This window comes from Staurois parvus, unplaced genomic scaffold, assembly GCF_062004578.1.
Source record: "Staurois parvus isolate SC_StPar_1 unplaced genomic scaffold, SC_StPar_1.0 ptg000221l, whole genome shotgun sequence".
Classification (NCBI taxonomy): domain Eukaryota; kingdom Metazoa; phylum Chordata; class Amphibia; order Anura; family Ranidae; genus Staurois; species Staurois parvus.
Window position 1 is genome coordinate 2374433 of NW_028318017.1, and position 19581 is coordinate 2394013.

Consider the following 19581-nt stretch of genomic DNA (forward strand, 5'->3'; position numbering starts at 1 on the left):
AAGCTCTTACATAGAAACAGGATTCCTTATGGAGAGAGGGCCACTAAAGCCCAGGAGAAACTAAAGAAAAGGTTTTAGTACTCCCTGGGAGCTCGGCTGTCTTAGCTAGATATGCTTCTGAAAGCAAACGGCTTTCCAGGGGTAGAATAAGCAGACCACTAGACGGGGCCCTAAACATAGTTTAAAAGTTCAGGGGAAGGGCCATTTTCTTGGCTTATTGGGGCAGCTGGTGACAACGTGGCCATGGTCCTCACAGTATAAGCAGAGGCCCTGAGATCTTCTAGCCTTTTCCCCAGAAGATAAAGGATAGACCTAACCTGAAATGGCTTCTTGGAGGCGGGGCCTTCCACCCTGAGTCACCAGAAACAGGATCAGGGGGGTTAACCCTGGGCTCATGTTCCTGCATTACTGCTGGAGGTGCGTTTACATGCACAGACAGTTCCTGGACTTGACGTGTCAGTTTGCATATCTCCTCAGCAAATGCATGATCCTGTGTAGAGTCCATCTTCACAGAAACATGTTCTTGTTAAAGACTTGTGATAATGTCACACTTACCCCTAACACAGGTGGTCACACACTATAGATGGCTTCTGTGTTCTTTACCTAAAGCCGCCCCCTTTCCCATAAGGCAAGCTCAGTTGCTCCCAGGACTTATACACAATGCTATAATGCCTGGCTACCATGCTGGGGCAGGCGTGAACTGAGCACACAGGTACTTGAGGTTGGCAGACAGGCAGATTGGAGCAATGACAGTCCAGGTAAAAGGCAGGCAAGACTTGGGGTACTCAGGGTCAGAACCATAGTTAAAGGCAGGCAGAGTTTAGAGAGTAGTAGATATCTGATCCGAGGTCATCAGCGAGGGAATCCAAACTGGCAAACAGGGAGATTGGAACATGTGTTAAAAACACAATATAACAAGCATGGGACTGCAGGCTTGGCTGGTTTAAATCAAGTTTAGTCTCCACCCAGAAACTGGCAACATCTATCAACTGTCAGTTGGACAGACACACAGGGAGAATGTATTACATCCAAAACCAGGATGCTGGAATGAGACCAGCAGCAATGATGGAGGAGTGCTAGATGCTTCTGACAATTGTCCAAATGTGACCATTGGCCATATGTAGTCAGTGATGTCACTGCTATCCCCACCCCCTTCCTTACATGGCAGGGATTCCCAATGACATCACTGATTCCTGGGGATTTGGCAGTTACAAGTATCCGTTGCTTCTTTAGGCCCCAGTGCAGGAAGCTGTTATATATAAACGTGCATTTGGTTTCAATTTGTTTTTTATATGAAAGTTTCATTTTCAGAGATTGAGATGTACAGCAATCTTCTGGAAAAACCACCAACTTTATCAAATCCACCCGAACCAACGAATATACAAAACAAATGCTGGAAATACAAAACAAATTCTGAAGATGAGTTGGGCCAACATAACGAAGGGGATTGAATGAAATTCTTCAATGAACGAATGTATCCAAACTAAATGGAAATCTCCAGTATGGACACGCCTAGTTATATAAGAAAAATTAATAATAGTGCCTATGGTCAAAATTATATAACTTACTAATAGTGTACCAGCTGCAAAAAATCACCATATATAAAGTGTACCAATAAATAATTTGCGCTAGTAAATGTGTATAAATATATAAATATATATAAAGAAATCATCAAATCATAAGTCCAGAAAAAAATATATATATATGCCAATACCACAAAAAAATACAAAAAAAACTTTTAAGTGCAAAAAACTTTTGTGCAAAAAAAGTGTCTAAATATGAAAAATTTCACCAAAAAACCTTGATAATATAATGGCAGATCATCCATAAATATATCTTCAGAAACGGAAACTCTGCAACACACCGATCCTCATCGATCAAAATAACAGGATGAAAAACTTTGTAGTTAATCGAAAATCCACTTCTCCAATAGATAAAGGACCACCTTCAAACGTATCCATAGGGGGAAATGCCAAGCACTCGAGAGAAACAGAAAGACTTCATGGTGCAATATTATAAAAACCAATTCCTTTATGAACTAAATTCCTTGCAACCATTTGGGTTAAATGTCGATATAGATTTGAATTGTTTTCTCACAAATTTTTAATTTTTATGTTATTTTAAGTATATTTTTATATAGGCAACTGTTTAAAGATGATATATGGGAGATTGTATGTTTTTTGTACAATTTTTGCATTATTTTTGTATTATCACTAGAGTTCCCCTTTATTTGTGTTGAAAGTGTTACTGGCCCTTTAAGTTCCCTTTTTGAAACACAGTCTTAGAGGGTGCTGGCCCGTTAATGTATTTACTTATTTAATTTATTTATTATTAGTGTTTTATTTAAATTTCTTTTTATTCTATTTTTGTTCTCTTGTTTTAAAGTTTTTTTGCTTGTGATGGCAAATATATTGGATACATTGTATATCCTTTGTGGACTCCTGTCATCTGTGGGGCGGCTTGCTTTGCTTGATTCCCCATTGATGTCAGCTGTTCGTTTCCTGTGAGTGAATATTTAAGGAGGTTGAGACGTCTCACATCTATCCGCTCCGTGAGGACGTCGATGACGAAACGCGTAGGGCGGAGCTTGATTGATGTGACGTCATTACATTTTTGGCTGCCAGCTACTGCGCATGTGCTGAGTAGCCAGGCTCTTTTATGTGATTGCTGTTTTGCTGTTGATGCTGGTGTCGGCTGGGACACCTCTTGAGTAAGTGCAATGAGTACCTAATAAAGGAATTGGTTTTTGTAATATTGCACCATGAAGTCTTTCTGTTTCTCTCGAGTGCTTGGCATTTCCCCCCATGGATACGTTTGAAGGTGGTCCATTATCTATTGGAGAAGTGGATTTTCGATTAACTACAAAGTTTTTCATCCTGTTATTTCGATCGATGAGGATCGGTGTGTTGCAGAGTTTCCGTTTCTGAAGATATATTTATGGATGATCTGCCATTATATTATCAAGGTTTTTCGGTGAAATTTTTCATATTTAGACACTTTTTTTGCACAAAAGTTTTTTGCACTTAAAAGTTTTTTTTGTATTTTTTTGTGGTATTGGCATATATATATATTTTTTTCTGGACTTATGATTTGATGATTTCTTTATATATATTTATACACATTTACTAGCGCAAATTATTTATTTATTGGTACGCCTAGTTATATATAGAAGTGGTAGAAATGTCTCTTCTATATGTGATGATCGGCTCCTGCAAAACACGGGACCGGAACAGGCAAAGTTTGGTTTGAACTGTCGTCATCCCTACTCTCCGACCACTAAACCCAGAGATCACCCCAAGTGGTCATTGTATTTGTCCCTTACATTGGTGACCAATGGAAGAAGGACCCCCTTATATCAGTGGTCAGTGTGGTGGTCCCTTACATTGGTGACCAATGGGAGAAGGACCCCTTATATCAGTGGTCAGTGTATTTGTCCCTTACATTGGTGACCAATGGGAGAAGGACCCCCTTATATCAGTGGTCAGTGTAGTGGTCCCTTACATTGGTGACCAATGGGAGAAGGACCCCCTTATATCAGTGGTCAGTGTAGTGGTCCCTTATATTGGTGACCAATGGGAGAAGGACCTCTTATATCAATGGTCAATGTAGTGGTCCCTTACATTGGTGGGCAGTGGGAGAAGGACCCCCTAATATCAGTGGTCTCTTACATTACAGCAGAGCCACTAGACTTGGAGGACTTCATATGATGTCCACCCAGGATGGGAGAGATCCCACTCAGCTGTCATTCTGCTATATGCCTGGTGGGAAGCAATTAATTACAGGGGACACTACAGGTTCTGTATGTAGTCTGGGGGTCCCTGTGGAAGTCCATGTGTGGACATTCCTACCTATTATAAATGACAGGCTAAACCCACCTGGAGTCTTTCTCCACACCTGGAGTGTGCTGAGTTCTTGGAGAACGTCTACACAGTGTTTCCAGATTGGCTTTATCACCCCAACGAGCTCGCTCCAGTTCATGGATGTCATCATTATGTTTGGAGGATCTCACCAGTCAGGAGCCTTTCCTGTCATCCTACATGTTCCCTTCTGAGGATTGTTCTATCCTTCCAAACAAATGTATGAAATCATGGATGAGTCCTCCTTCTATGTGATCTAGAAGATCTTCAATCACAATGTCTTTATGGATGAAGTGGATGGCCCAGTTTATATATTATTTATTGCTTTACAGCTTTATTCCCTCCAGGATTCATTCTTTATTTATAGAACCATTCAAGGAAGTGTTCTTACTTTGAGAGATCTCCACCACCATTCCTCTGTGACCATTACATCCTTGTCATTTATGTCTAACATCATTATGAGTGGATTGATATATATTTTTATACTTTAGGATGTATTTTTGCATTTTTTTTTACCCAAAAAGATCTGTTTTGGAGGTTTCTGTTTTATTATGTATTTTGTTTTTATCTTGTGTTCTGTGTCTTTAAGACTTTTCTATCTGTAGTAAAATATATTATTTAAACAGTTGGTTGCATAAGAGTTAGGTTTATTTTTTCTTCCTTTTTTTAGTTCTGTTTGAACTTTCCTGGTATCCCTGTAAGGTGGATACAATAGTTATTAGGGGACGTTTCTCGGGGCTGCAGTTCCTCTGAAGTCCACAAGATGGTAATCTCATTTCTCCCCAGAAAGGAAGTCTCTATGGAATACAGACAAGAAATGATGTCAGGTACAGACAGGAAGAGATATCAGGTACAGGCAGGAAATTCTGAGAGGTGAGTCGGAGGAAGCAGATCAGAGATATTGCTGGAAGTGGCAGCAGAGGAGGTAAAAAGATGTTATGTTCTAGTTACACCCAGTAACCCCCCTGTCATGTCCGTCCTCTTCCTCCATAGTCACGTCTGTCCTCTTCCTCCATAGTCATGTCCATCCTCTTCCTCCATAGTCATGTCCGTCCTCTTCCTCTATAGTCACTGTGACATCTTTTATCTCCAGCAGATGATGATACACACATATATAGTGTGGGAACCCAGATTAACCCCTTCAGGGGCAGAACATTCCCCCACTTCCGGGGCCGGAACATTCTCCTCATTGTGGAGATAAATTGTAGTAATATGGTCCTCTAAACAAACAGCACTGACAATAAATAGACAAGACAAGGACCATCCTGACCATACATGGCCTACAAAGGGCAATGATGACACTACACAGGCAGCCAATGGGCAATCATTACACTATGCAGCCAACACAATGATGGAGTGCCGGGGTCAGGAGTATGGAGCATAGAGCCCCTTACATTGCTGGGAAGGAGGAAGAAAACATTTCTTTTTAAGAAAAAATGTATATAAATCTGAGGCACTTTTAGGAATGTCCGGGGTTTTCAAAAATGAAAGGGACTTTATAGCGACTAAAACATTTAATATGTGTAACATTGCGCTGTTTATCTCCTCCTCCCCTCCCCCACCTGTCTCCAGCGCTGCCCCCAGGGACTATCAGGGAGGGGAAAGACCTTGCAGTGTAATGAGAACCGATTGGCTGCTCCTCAGGAAAGGGGAGTTTCCGGCTTATTCTTTCTCCTTTTCACTCCCAGAGCCCTTTTTGCACATGTTTAAAAAATTATTTTAAGCCTGAAGATGACAGAAAACCCCCAAAATATCGATTTTCTAAAAGTAGAGACTTTAGAGAATAAAATAGTGGCAGTTCCAATTTTTTATGTCACAAAATATTATCACAAAGTCTTGGAAATGCCAAATTTCAGTAAAATATACACTTAAGTTAATTTCAGGGCAGAAAAAAGCAATAAATTACCCATTTATCTGTAAAAATATAAAAGCCGAGGTTGCAGCGAGTAAATAGATATCCAACATGTCAAACCTTAAGTTGTGTGTGCTGAAATGGTGACAACCTTTAGTACCCTATTCGGTTTGTAACAAACTTACCACCATCCATGACCTTTGTCTTCCTCTCCCTCAACCTCCTGGTGATCACGGAAACCTAGATCCAAACCACCGACTCTACCTCCCCTGCAGCACTCTCCTATGGAGGTCTTACCTGCACCCACTCACCCAGACCCAGCGGTCAAAAAGGTGGTGGGGTTGGTATGCTCCTGTCATCACAGAGCACCTTCCGAGTCCTCCCAAACCCCCCCTCTCTATCCTTCTCCTCCTTTGAGGCCCACTGCATCCGACTATTCTCTCCAATCCCCCTGAGGATCGCAGTAATCTATCGGCCCCCTGGACCCGTATCCCGCTTCCTCGATGACTTCTCCGCCTGGTTACCCTTCTTTCTCTCCTCCGAGCTGCCCACCATCATCCTTGGAGACTTCAACATCCCTATCAACATCAATAACCCGGCTACATCCCAACTCCTCCACCTAACATCTTCTTTTGCACTCACACAGTGTATACAGTCCTCCACCCACTCCGACGGGAACACCCTGGACCTTGTTTTCTCTCATCTCTGCACCCCCCACAACCTCACAAACACCCCTTTTCCCCTCTCTGACCACAACCTCATCACCTTCTCCATCTCCTCGTCCTCTTACACTTACACCTCCAAACGTCAAACCATCACCAGCTAAAACCTCCGCAACCTGAACCCGGCCCCTTCCACTCTACAGCTGACCAACTTTACAACAGTATCCTACCCTGTCCTGCCCTGACCTGGCCACTACTGTCTATAACAACTTGCTGACAGCTGCTCTTGACTTCTTAGCACCCCTAACCACACGAAAAATTAGACCCGGACCGCTTCAACCCTGGCAGGATGACCATACCAAAAACCTCAAGCGACACAGTCGCGCGCTAGAGCGACTATGGCACAAAACCAGATCCCAACAAACGTTCACCCGATATAAATCTGCCTTCCTCACCTACACTTCCTCCCTCCATGCTGCCAAGCAAGCCTACTTTGTAAACCTCATCAATACCCTCTCCTCCAGCCCTCGCCGGCTCTTCTCCACCCAGTACCTCACTCACCGCCCACGAGATTGCTAACCAGTTCCAAAGCAAGATCGATGCAATTTGCAGGGACATCACCACTGCTCAGACTTCTGCCCCACCTAGCATCCCTCACATGAAACCCCCTCAACACTCCTCTCCTTCGACCTCACCACTGTCCAGACCTCCATCCTGTCCAACATTCCTCACACTAAAACCCCCTCAACACTCCACTCCTTCGACCTTGCTACCACTGAAGAGGGAACTAAGATCTTCTCTGAAGCTCGCCTCACCACCTGCCCCCTTGACCCTGTCCCCACACAACTCCTATGATCACCCTCCTCCTCCATCCTACGCTCCCTCACTCACATCTTTAATCTCTCTCTCTCTACTGGCACATTCCCCTCCCCTCTGAAGCATGCACACATCACTCCCATACTTAAAAAACCCTCCCTGGACCCCACCGACCTGAACAACCTTAGACCAATCTACCATTTTCATCCAAACTCCTTGAACACTTAGCCTAAAATCGCCTAAGCTCCCACCTCACCGACAACAACCTCCTTGATCCCCTAAAATCTGGCTTCCGTCCCCTACACTCCACTGAAACCGCCCTACTCAAACTCACTAACGACCTGCTAACCGCCAAAGCCAATGGCCACTACTCAGTCCTCCTACTCCTCGACCTCTCCACAGCCTTTGACACAGTCGACCAATCCCTCCTCCTCAAAAAACTATACTCTTTTGGCCTCAGAGACTCCGCTCTCTCCTGGCTCTCTTCCTATCTATCTCAACACTCCTTCAGTATTACCTATAACACTACCACCTCGCCCTCACTCCCCCTCTCTGTTGGGGTCCCCCAAGCTTCTGTCTTCAGGCCCCTTCTCTTCTCCATCTACACCTCCTCCCTTGGTCAACTGATATACTCCCACGGCTTCAACTACCATCTCTATGCCGATGGCACTCAAATCTATCTCTCTACCCCTTGCCTCGCCCCTTCAGTCTTCGCCCGAATCACTAGCCTCTGACATATCAGACTGGATGTCACTCCACTTCCTCAAATTAAACCTTGCCAAAACCGAGCTAGTTTTCCACCCAGCCCGTGCCCCCTCCTCTGACCTCTCCATCATGACCAACAACGCCACCATCAGCCCCACCCCTCAAGCCAGAGTACTAGGTGTCATTGTAGACTCCAATCTGTCTTTCCAGCCCCAGATCCAATCGCTGACAAATTCATGCAGACTCCACCTCCACAACATCTCCAAAATATGTACGTTTCTAACCCCAGAAACTACAAAGCAACTCATTCACTCCCTTATCATATCACGACTTGACTACTGTAACTCCCTCCTTGCCGGCCTACCCCAACACAGGCTATCCTCGCTTCAGTCTATCCTGAATTCTGCAGCCAGACTCATCCACCTTACTAACCGCTCCGTATCCTCCAGCCCCTTCTGCCAATCCCTCCACTGGCTTCCGATTGCCCAACGCATAAAATTCTAAATATTAACATATAATATTGACATACAAAGCTGTTCATAACAAACTACATCACCGACCTGATATCCATCTACCACCCAAAACACACTCTCTGCTCTTCACAAGACCACCTACTCTCCAGTTCCCTGGTCTCCTCCTCCCATGCCCATCTCCAGGACTTCTCTAGGGCTTCCACCATCCTCTGGAACTCACTACCCCAATCCATCAGACTGTCACATACCCTCCTCACCTTTAGGCGCACCCTGAAAACCCATCTCTTCAGAGAAGCCTACCCCGCCCTCACCTAATTGCCGATCTCCTCCACTCTTCCCACCACTCCATCCCCCACAGCTATTTCCTCCTGTACATCTCTCCCCTCCCTCCTAGATTGTAAGCTCCAAGGAGCAGGGCCCTCAAACCCCTCGTGTATTGTATTGTTTTGTTACTGTACTGTCTTGTGTACTGTCTCCCATTATAATGTACAGCGCTGAGCAAACTGTTGGCGCAATATAATTACTGTATAATAATATATAATAATCTATAGGTGACACATTTATAGCCCCTTCTAGGTCATCAGTATAGAGCACGGAGGAGGTCTGGTCCTAGAATTATCCTCTCATTCTGGTGTGACCGGCGATATGTAACGTGTATCACAATCAATGTTATCACGTGTAGGCGCTCCAGCGTGTGCGCTTATGTTTGGGCGTGCATATATGTGGGGGTGGGGGGCCTCAAAATTTTTTGAGGGGAGGAGTTATGTACTTGGGTGTAACTTTAATTCTTTACAATTAAAAACAAACATTTTTACTTAAGGGGACAAAGTCCTCTGATGGCTTTTGATGACAGGTTCTCTTTATTGGGACATCCAAGGTCTAAAGGACCCCCATTGTCTCCCCTGTACTCCATTAGGTGGAATGTAGAGCACATCGCACCGCATTACATTCTTTGCCGGCTTCGATGGTCGGGAAATCTGTCATAACATCACTTCTGGGTCAGGACAAGAAGGGAGTGAATGTGTCCGCTCTCCTCCGTTCCCTCTACCCTCCGACACCCGCTGAACCGAGCCCACAGATGGGCAAGCAGAGCTGGGGAAGCATAGTAGGTACAGGAGAGGATCACACACACGGGGTAGCAGAGGCTGGCACCTGAAAGGAGAGCCCTGCGGCTTGCCCTCAGCAGGGATAAAGATTAAAAACAATACTTGCCTGGCACCTGGAAGTACATTTCCCGGGCGTCGGGTGATGTAAAGTGACCATCCCTGCATGATGAGCCGACATTGACCTCACAGAACTGCCTCAGAGCAAACTAGTCATAGGAAGGATCAGATTTATCATTCCTTGTCTGCAGATCTAATACTCATCAAATCAGTTCAGAGACCAAACAAACCCAACAGAGAAAAGGGTCCCCGCACCTCAAAATTGTAGTAATCACTAAAGATTCCAAACAAAATGTCTTCCCATGGGGGGAGTAGTTCTTCACTGTCCAGCAACCCTCCTATTCCCCCCTCACATCCACATCCTATTATTGTGTGACCAATACCATCCAAATCATTCTTACTTTCATTTCCCAAAGTTATCCGTCTACAAGAAGACCTGTATAGATCACATGATGGCACCAATGAGGATGGAGGAGGACCGGAGTCACATGACAGAGAGGATACTAAACCTCACCCTGGAGATCATCTACCTGCTGACCGGAGAGGTGAGGAGGATTCTGGGAGGTCACATGACATCACTCTCATCTCTATTAATAAAACACAGACCTGACCGGAGAGGTGAGGAGGATTCTGGGAGGTCACATGACATTGCTCTAACCTCTATTAATAAAACACAGACCTGACTGGAGAGGTGAGGAGGATTCTGGGAGGTCACATGACATCACTCTTATTTCTAATAATAAAACGCAGACCTGACCTGAGAGGTGAGGAGGATTCTGGGAGGTCACATGACATCGCTCTTATCTCTATTAATAAAACACAGACCTGACCGGAGAGGTGAGGAGGATTCTGGGAGGTCACATGACATCACTCTCATCTCTATTAATAAAACACAGACCTGACCGGAGAGGTGAGGAGGATTCTGGGAGGTCACATGACATCACTCTTGTCTATTCTGGTCAATAGACCATTTTATTTTTGCACACATTTAGATGATGTCAGGTGATTGATATGTTTTATTTGTCTCCTGATCTGTAGGATTATGTTGTAAAGAAGAAGTCTAGTGGGGAGCCAATCTCAGGAGGATGGAGCAGAACCCAGAGCCTCACCATGGTGCCTCCATCTCATTCTCTGATACCTGAGAGGGAGAAAGAGCAGAAGATTCTGGAACTGACCACCATGATGGTCCATCAGCTGACAGGAGAGGTGAGCGGTGCCGGGAATTCTGGGACATTCTCCAGTAACAGACAAGGGATGTGTCTGGATGGTGACTGTATCATTGTGTGTGTCAGGTTCCTATAAGGTGTCAGGGTGTCACTGTCTATTTCTCCATGGAGGAGTGGGAGTATTTAGAAGGACACAAGGATCTCTACAAGGACGTCATGATGGACAATCAGCAGGCTTTCAGGAAGATTGTAAGGAAGGAATTTCCCCGGAATGAGACGATATTGAAGCTCACCCTGGAGATCCTCAGCCTGCTGACTGGAGAGGTGAGTGTAATGAAGGGGTTAAATCTGACTCGGCTGTACACTGGGAGGTATTCAGAGTCACTTGAAGTCTTCTGATGTTCTGTAATCAATAACGACATCCACACAAGTACTATGAATACATAAAGTGTCCGGACTCTATGAGATTTGGTTATAGCACAAGATGGCGGCATTGGTTATAGAAGAGAACAATCACAGCTTTCGTCCAATCAGGGAGACCCATGATTACCAGCATGCCACGCCCACTGACCACTAAATCCATGGGTGACATTTCCTGGTGGGTCAGTGAGCCTTACTAGTAAACCATTAGTGACTCTATTATATGACTTCTAGAAGGAGCTATAAATCTGACCCCATTGTCATCATATCATTGGATGGAGATGTCTGTCCTTTGCTGAGTCGGCACATTGTGGCCAATCCCTGGAGAATAAATCTAGAGCTGACCATAGAAGTGCGGGATTATGGGAGAGTGAGATTTCTCTTTGTATCACACAGAACTGTACAGGAGTCATGAAGAAATCTACCGACAATAACACAAGAAGGAGATCTCATCGTATGACCACAAGATCCTCGAGAATCCAGAATCCCATCACCATCCCCCCACCTCCATCCCTGATCCCTACAAGGCAGAAGACACAGAAGATTCTAGAAGTCACCAAGAAGATGATGGAGCTGCTGACAGGAGAGGTGAGCGGTGCCGGGAATTCTGGGACATTCTCCAGTAACAGACAAGGGATGTGTCTGGATGGTGACTGTATCATTGTGTGTGTCAGGTTCCTATAAGGTGTCAGGGTGTCACTGTCTATTTCTCCATGGAGGAGTGGGAGTATTTAGAAGGACACAAGGATCTCTACAAGGACGTCATGATGGACAATCAGCCGCCCCTCACATCACCGGGTAAGAGGAGACTTTATTGTAAAGGAGAGAGCAGTACGGAGGATCCACCTAGATCCCCCATCATCTGATAAACACATAGAAACAATGGATTCAGTCAGTGTGTGTGTTTCCTACAGATGGATCCAGTCATGGGAACCCACCAGAGAGATGTCCCCGTCCTCTGTATTCCCGGGATTCCACACAGGAAGGTCACACCATCCCTCACCATCATCAGGTAGATGGATCCAGTCATGGGAACCCACCAGAGAGATGTCCCCGTCCTCTGTATTCCCAGGATTCCACACAGGAAGGTCACACCATCCCTCACCATCATCAGGTAGATGAGGAACAATTATTGGTAGTTGTGATTTATACACAGCATGTTTGTTACAATGAATGTTTTATTATATCTTTCAGAGTGGAATCCTCGGGGATGATAATATTGATGTTAAAGAAGAGTATAAAGAGGAGGATGAGGAGTATGGAGTGATGGAGGAGTTTTCAGAAGGACACAAGGATATGATGGAGCCACCTAATACCAGGAACCCACCAGAGAGATGTCCCCGTCCTCTGTATTCCCGGGATTCCACACAGGAAGGTCACACCATCCCTCACTATTACAAGGTTGGTGGAATGGAGAATCTAGAACATGGACTTGTAGAGACTATGGGCTCCAATCACAAAGCGGTATCTTCCCGTATCCCAGTATGTAGTAAGATGCTGCATTCTGTTTTTTAGTAGTGAAGCCTGCGGGGAATTTACCACTGGTGTCCATAGCAACACTTGTAAATAGCTTGTTGTTAAGGAGAGGGCAGCCGCCAGTGTCCTCAACAACCAATAAACAAGGAGGGGACGGTTGCTAAGTTCCCCGCTGACAGCTGTGACAGGTCTGGTATGGATTTTGAGGGGAACCCTGATACTAAAATAATAAAAATAAAGGCGTGGGTTCCCTCCAAAATCAATACCAGACCCTTAGTGAGTGCCCTCCTTCCTCCTGAACCATACTAGGCCACATACCCTCAACATTGGGTGGGTGCTTCAGGGCAGGAGCACTCTGCCCCCCCAAAAACACTTTGTCACCATGTCAATGGTGACAAGGGTTCCATCCCCAGAACCCTTGGCAGTCGTTGTGGGGGACTTATTGAAATCTGGAAGCCACCTTTAACAAGGAGGCCCCCAGATCCCAGCCCCCCCACAATGTGAATGAGTATAGAGTACATAGTCCCCCTATTCATTCACCCAAAAAAAATGTAGTTTAAAAAAACACTGGAAGTTATTTTTGACAAAACAAAAATAAAGAAAAATGTCACCCTGATGTAGATCCATCGATGATCCAATCATGATACTCGCTGTCATCGCTGACTGGAAGAAAAAACAAAGCTCCCCTCCTGCCATCTCACAGCTACAGCGCCTCCCACTTCTAAATAAACTAAGGAGTGCTACCACCCTGTCATGTCACTGGGTGGCCTTGCCCTCTTGTGACATCACCAATACAACATGCCCCGGTCAGTGACATCACCAATACAACATGCCCCGGTCAGTGACATCACCAATACAACATGCCCCGGTCAGTGATGTCACCAATACAACATGCCCCGGTCAGTGACGTCACCAATACAACATGCCCCGGTCAGTGACGTCACCGAGTGGCACCGTCCCTTAGTATATTTAGTGGCAGGAGGCAGCAGAGCTGTCAGACAGAGGGGAGTTTTCATTGGGAGCGGAGCTTTTCTTTCCGAGTCAGCGGTGACAGCGAGCATCGTGATTGATGATGGATCTACACCGGGGGGGCATTTTGCTTTAGTTTTGTTTTTTTAATAAAGGACTTGTCAAAAACTGCCTGCTGTCTTTTTAACAGAATACTTTTTTTGGGGTGAATAATTAGGGGTACCATGTATCCCATACTCATTTACATGGGGTGAAGGATCTGAGGGCCCCCTTGTTACATTTTGTAAGTCCTCTGCCTGCAAACCCCCACAGCCACTAGCCTGAGTTGTGAGGAAGAGTCCCTTGTCCCCATCAACATGGACAAGGTGCTCTGGGGGAGCAAAGCCCCCCCTGCAACAGAACATCCACTCCATGTTAAGGGCACATGGCCTGGTATTTTTCAGGCGGGGGGGTCGCTTGCTCATCCCGTTTCCTGACCTGCCGGGCTGCATGCTCAGATAGGGGTCTGGTATGTATTTCTTTCATTTTGGCAAGGGGTCCCCCTCAAAATCCATACCAGACCGCCCAAAGGGGGGGACCCCACGCCATTTTCTTAATATTTTGTTGCCAGTAATTCTTTTTTTTAGATTTATCGGTTGGTTAGGACGCGGCAGCCGCTCGCTCCCTAACAACCATGTTGTTTACTGGTTGTTAAGGATGCCAGCGGCCGCCCACTCTTTACCAAGCAGTACACATTTCCTGAATGCCGCATGTCTCCACCACTAATTAATGACCGCATGCATTTCATTCTTTATTTCCTTCTGTGAATGTAACGCCTGTTCATGCGGTATTTACTGAGCGTGTTCAGTGTTTGTGGTCAATACCGCAACACGGGATAGGAAATGGACAGTTTCAGGATGGCATGCGGTATTTAGGGGAAATGTACCGACATATCACATGTGATCTGCTTCTGTGAAGGGAGACAATGTGTGGATTTTGTGTGTGATGTCACAATCATAAATCTTACATTTTACAGATGATATTTTCTCTCATTTCCTTGATTTAGAGTGGAGATCCAATCGATATAGAATTTGAGGTGAAAGCAGAAGAAGAAGAGGCGTATGTGAGGGATGATCAGCAGTCTATGGAGGAGGATGGAATAACGGGGACATTTATAGAGGAGGACACTCCTACAGAGATCAGCACAGGTGGGTCATGAACACTAAATCCATTCCTCCACCCATACTGCTCACTGATTGGTCCAGAGTAGGGCGGGGACTGGGTGATATCAGCCTGTAATCCCCTGGTCACTTTCCTGAGCTGTGTTCCCCGTCCTGTATTCCTGGATTTCTCTCGGATAATCTTCCTTCTCTGTGCTGCAGACACAATTTATGTATCTAGACTGGATTTATGGAGGTTCTGGGGTTCAGCTGGCAGCATTACTTGACCTAGGCACCTGGGGTGTCTGCTTTGAGTCTCCTTCCCCATGTCCGGGTCTAGTAAGATCTCTGACAGAACATTTCTCCCAGGGTTCCTTGCTCTGTAGTCTGCTGGCTGTGCCGGGTGGAGGGATATGTCTGTATAGTCTCAGACCCAAGTCACTGAGTGCAGTCTCAGGAGATGGGAGGCAGCGGTGTGGGATCTCTGCAACTTGTCTACAGTTAACATTTAAGCTTCCACTGATTACTGAATACCAATATTTTGAGTCCTGACCCCTGCACTATATACTCTATGTTGTACATTACATACTCCTGACTTCTGCTCTCCCCCTCCCCCCACTGCTATATATACACATAACATGGATTCTCTTTTGTTACACCCATTTCCTCCCAGCTGGACATGGTTGTTCTCCAACCATCCTCACTCTATGACCTCTGGTGGGGCTCAGCCAGTCCTGGTTTGGGGGAACCAATCAGCTCCTGTCTAGTAATCCTCTTTGTCTTTGTATTTTAGTCCATGGCCGGGAGATGAGGAAAACCTCCGAGGATTGTCTCACTTTGTCTCCAGACTGGAAAGTAGAAGATGAGGACATCACACAGTATAGTCCAGTAGAAAACCCGACTCCCTCCAATGTCCATCCGGCACCACCCAGTGTAGATGGACCATCGGATTCCTCGTATTCTGAGGAATCTCAGACTGTGCGGGACCGGGCCGGCCCTCCAACAGGGAAGAGGTTCTCCTGTACGGAGTGTGAGAAGGGTTTCCTGCGTAAATCAGAGCTTAATGTGCATAAAAGATCTCACACAGGAGAGAAGCCACATTCCTGTTCTGAGTGCGGGAAATGTTTTCTATATAAGTCCAGTCTTTACAAACATCAGAGATCTCACACAGGGGAAAAACCGTATTCCTGTCCTGAGTGCAGGAAATGTTTTTCACTGAAGGAGAGGCTTGACAGACATCAGAGAACTCACACGGGGGAGAAGCTGTATTCCTGTCCTGAGTGTGGGAAATGTTTTTCACAGAAGTCACATCTGTACACACATCACAGATCTCACACTGGGGAGAAGTATTCCTGTCCTGAGTGCGGGAAATGTTTTTCAAAGAAGTCCAGTCTGCAAAAACATCAGAAACCTCACAAGGGGGAGAAGCCGTATTCCTGTCCTAAGTGCAGGAAATGTTTTTCAACAAAGTGCTATCTTTACACCCATAAGATATCTCACATGGGGGAGCAGTCATATCCCTGTTCCGAGTGCAGGAAATGTTTTTCAGACAAGGCCAGTCTTCACACACATCAGAGCTCTCATCATACGGGGGAGCAGCTGTATTCTTGTCTTGAGTGCGGGAAATGCTTTTCAACGGAGTCTCATCTTTACATACATCAGAGATTGCACACAATGGTGCAGCCGTATCACTGTTCCGAGTGCGGGAAATGTTTTTCAGATAAGTCCAACCTTTCCACACATCAGAGATCTCACACAGGGGAGAAGCTGTATTCCTGTCCTGAGTGTGGGAAATGTTTTTCACAGACATCTGATTTTTACAGACATCAGAGAACTCACACGGGGGAGAAGCCGTATTCCTGTCCTGAGTGCGGGAAATGTTTTTCACAGAAGTCCAGTCTTTACACACATCAAAGATCTCACACAGGGGAGAAGCCGTATTCCTGTCTTGAGTGCGGGAAATGTTTTTCAAAAAAGTCCAATCTTTACTCACATCAGAGATCTCACACAGGAGAGAAGCCGTATTCCTGTCCTGAGTGCGGGAAATGTTTTTCAGAAAAGTCTAGTCTTTACACACATCAGAGATCTCACACAGGGGAGAAGCCGTATTCCTGTCCTGAGTGCAGGAAATGTTTTTCAGTGAAGTCCAATCTTTACTCACATCAGAGATCTCACACGGGGGAGAAGCCGTATTCCTGTTCTGAGTGCGGGAAATGTTTTTCTGACAAGTCTAGTCTTCACACACATCAGAGATCTCACACAGGGGAGAAGCCATATTCCTGTCCTGAGTGCGAGAAATGTTTTTCACAGAAGTCCAATCTTTATACACATCAGAGATCTCACACAGGGGAGAAGCCGTATTCCTGTCCAGAGTGCGAGAAATGTTTTTCAGACAAGTCCAGTCTTCACACACATCAGAGATATCATACAGGGGAGAAGCCGTATTCCTGTCCTGAGTGCGGGAAATGTTTTTCACAGAAGTCCCATCTTTACAGACATCAGAGATCTCACACAGAGGAGAAGCCACTTTTTTGTCCTGAGTGAGGGAAATGTTCTTCACTGAAGTCCTGTCTTCTTGTACATCAGGGGTCCCACACAACCCTGGAGGTGTATTAGTGCCTTGAGTGCGGGAAATGTCTTCTAGATGAATGTTGCTGGGCATCCCAGCTCTCATGTGGGGAAGAAGCACACCCTGATATACACCTCAGATATACTCCATGGCTGAACTTCATCATGGAAGAAACAGTTGATAAGGAGATTAGAGGCCCCTAAAGACATGGATGAAGTGTGGGACCGGGTTGGCCATTGATAGCAGGAGAAGAATAAAAAGTCCTGCCATACAGCACTGGGCTGACTTCTCATTTGGGTGCAGCCTCTATGCTAGAGATGGTTTTTACCTAAATGGAAGGGGGTCTGCTGTGCTGGGGGAGGGGTTTATGGGAAGGCTGGAGGAGTATATAAACTCGGATGGAGGTTTAACAGCATATACCCAGAGATGGACGCGGTTCAACCAATTTGGTTTCAACCTCCATCTTGGCAAAGGGTTCAACTGTCCTGACACATATATTTCTCTCTTATCCTTCCCCCACCCCTCCCTCTCACTGAGAGGAGACATCTGGCCAGTGTGTATGTGTACTGTTGATGGGTCACTGGCCTGGCAAGTCATCTATAGCTAGGTGCCGAGCTGTCTGTGAAAGCTGTATCCTTTCTCACCTAGGAAGAGATAGGACCAGTTTTCCCAAGAGAGCTGGAGTCTCAGTGGGCAAAGTACCCGTGTAATTTCACACCTCGTAACAAGATAAGGAGCTGTCCCAGGAGTTGAAAGGGACTAATAAACCTAGGTCAGCGTAGGTGACAGAATTAGATGAACACTTCTCAAATCAATTTCTTCCCTATGTCTCATATCTTGGAATATGAGAGACATAAAAACCGGACACCTCATCAGATGGCCAATGAGCAGGCGAACAGTATAACGGGTCACTCGCTTATCTCGGACCCTCAGGGGAGCTGAAACATAGAACTTATGAACCGTGCAATATTTAATTTCGTAATTCATATCTAAATAATCCTCAAACTTATCTGCATAATAATATACCCACGAGTGGACTATCGCTTGTGCAGATGGAAAGTTATGGACCAGAATATGAATTATGAAAGATGTTGGTTCCAGTTTAGGGTTCCGCCTGACGGTTCCTCCCTAAACGGGATTGGTCTTTCACTTCTGAACCACCCCCTGCTGGGAAACTTTAAAACAGGCTGCCAAGCCTAAGGAAGTTAAGTTAAAGACATCTCCCATTCTTAACATCAATATACCACCTGGGGAGACCTGTGCCTTTCGCTCTGAAACGTGATTTGCTTCCATCCAAGGCTTAATGGCAAGTAACTTAACCCTTTAACTTCTCCCTGTTATCTCTTTGCTGTGCTGTTTTATATATATATATTTATTTATTTATCGGGTTTATATAGCGCCAAAGGGTTTGCTCAGCGCTGTACAATAGAGGGGGGGACAATACATCAAACAGTACAGTAACATCAAACAGCAAGGGGAAAGAGGGCCCTACTCTTTCGAGCTTACAATCTAGGAGATTGTAGCTCGAAAGAGTAGCTCTATATATATATATATATCTTAGTTACATCTTCTCTGTAAATATTTTTACTGCACCTGTTTGACCCTTTTAGTAAAAAATCTTTCTGAAAGTGTTGAACTGTTCCTATAGCTCTGTATTGCAACTCACGAATTCCTGCCTCTAAAGAGACGCTACTGTGGTTGTTTAAACCTCTGTATAACCGGCCTGCGGACCGTTTTATACAAACGATTATCTCCATCATTATAGTGTTATAGCTGATAACGCCGAGTTTCCTCTTTCTCTGTACAAAAAGGGAGGTGGTGGCAGTGTTAATTGTGTAATTAACCTGACCCAGTAACAATCGCTCAGGCTGACAGCACATCGATCTGTTGTCCATTAGCTGCAAAATCGTTGTGCTGGGTGTGGCATTGTTACGCACGTTACATCACGGTTGTAGATCGGTTAGCCCTTCGGTCACGAGTTTGGTGAGAAGGTCTGGGGTCTGATGCCGTGATCAGGACAGGAGAGGGGAGGGAGAATTTGATTATAACTGGGTAGACAGATCAGACAGGGGTCAGCACTTATTGGGGGGTGGAATGGGGAAAGATGGGGGGAGGGCTATGGCAGATGATAAGAAGGTTCCCATGTTACAAACAACCAGTGGAATTGGTACCATTTGTATGAAAATAAAAAATACACAAAATCCGTGTGAACAAGGTGTCGGTGAATGAACAAGGTGTCGGTGAATGAACAAGGTGTCAGTGAATGAACAAGGTGTCAGTGAATGAACAAGGTGTCAGTGAATGAAAGTGTTTG

General features: G+C 45.4%; 3 protein-coding genes across 3 annotated transcripts in view; 2 read left to right on the forward strand and 1 right to left on the reverse strand.

Annotated features, from left to right (window-relative positions):
• The window catches only part of LOC149460759 (uncharacterized), a 333674-nt gene that overhangs the window by 306673 nt on the left and 7420 nt on the right, over window positions 1-19581 (reverse strand). The gene's annotated exons all lie outside the window — the stretch shown is intronic.
• LOC149460766 (oocyte zinc finger protein XlCOF29-like) lies at window positions 4599-15409 on the forward strand. Its single transcript, XM_089679204.1, has 6 exons — window positions 4599-4782; window positions 9945-10073; window positions 10567-10734; window positions 10821-11018; window positions 11511-11763; window positions 15372-15409. Exons 2-6 carry the CDS (start codon window positions 9978-9980, stop codon window positions 15407-15409), a joined length of 753 nt encoding a protein of 250 aa, XP_089535330.1. The 5' UTR covers window positions 4599-4782; window positions 9945-9977.
• LOC149460767 (uncharacterized) lies at window positions 15280-18899 on the forward strand. Its single transcript, XM_089679275.1, has one exon. It carries the CDS (start codon window positions 15506-15508, stop codon window positions 17240-17242), a length of 1737 nt encoding a protein of 578 aa, XP_089535401.1. The 5' UTR covers window positions 15280-15505; the 3' UTR covers window positions 17243-18899.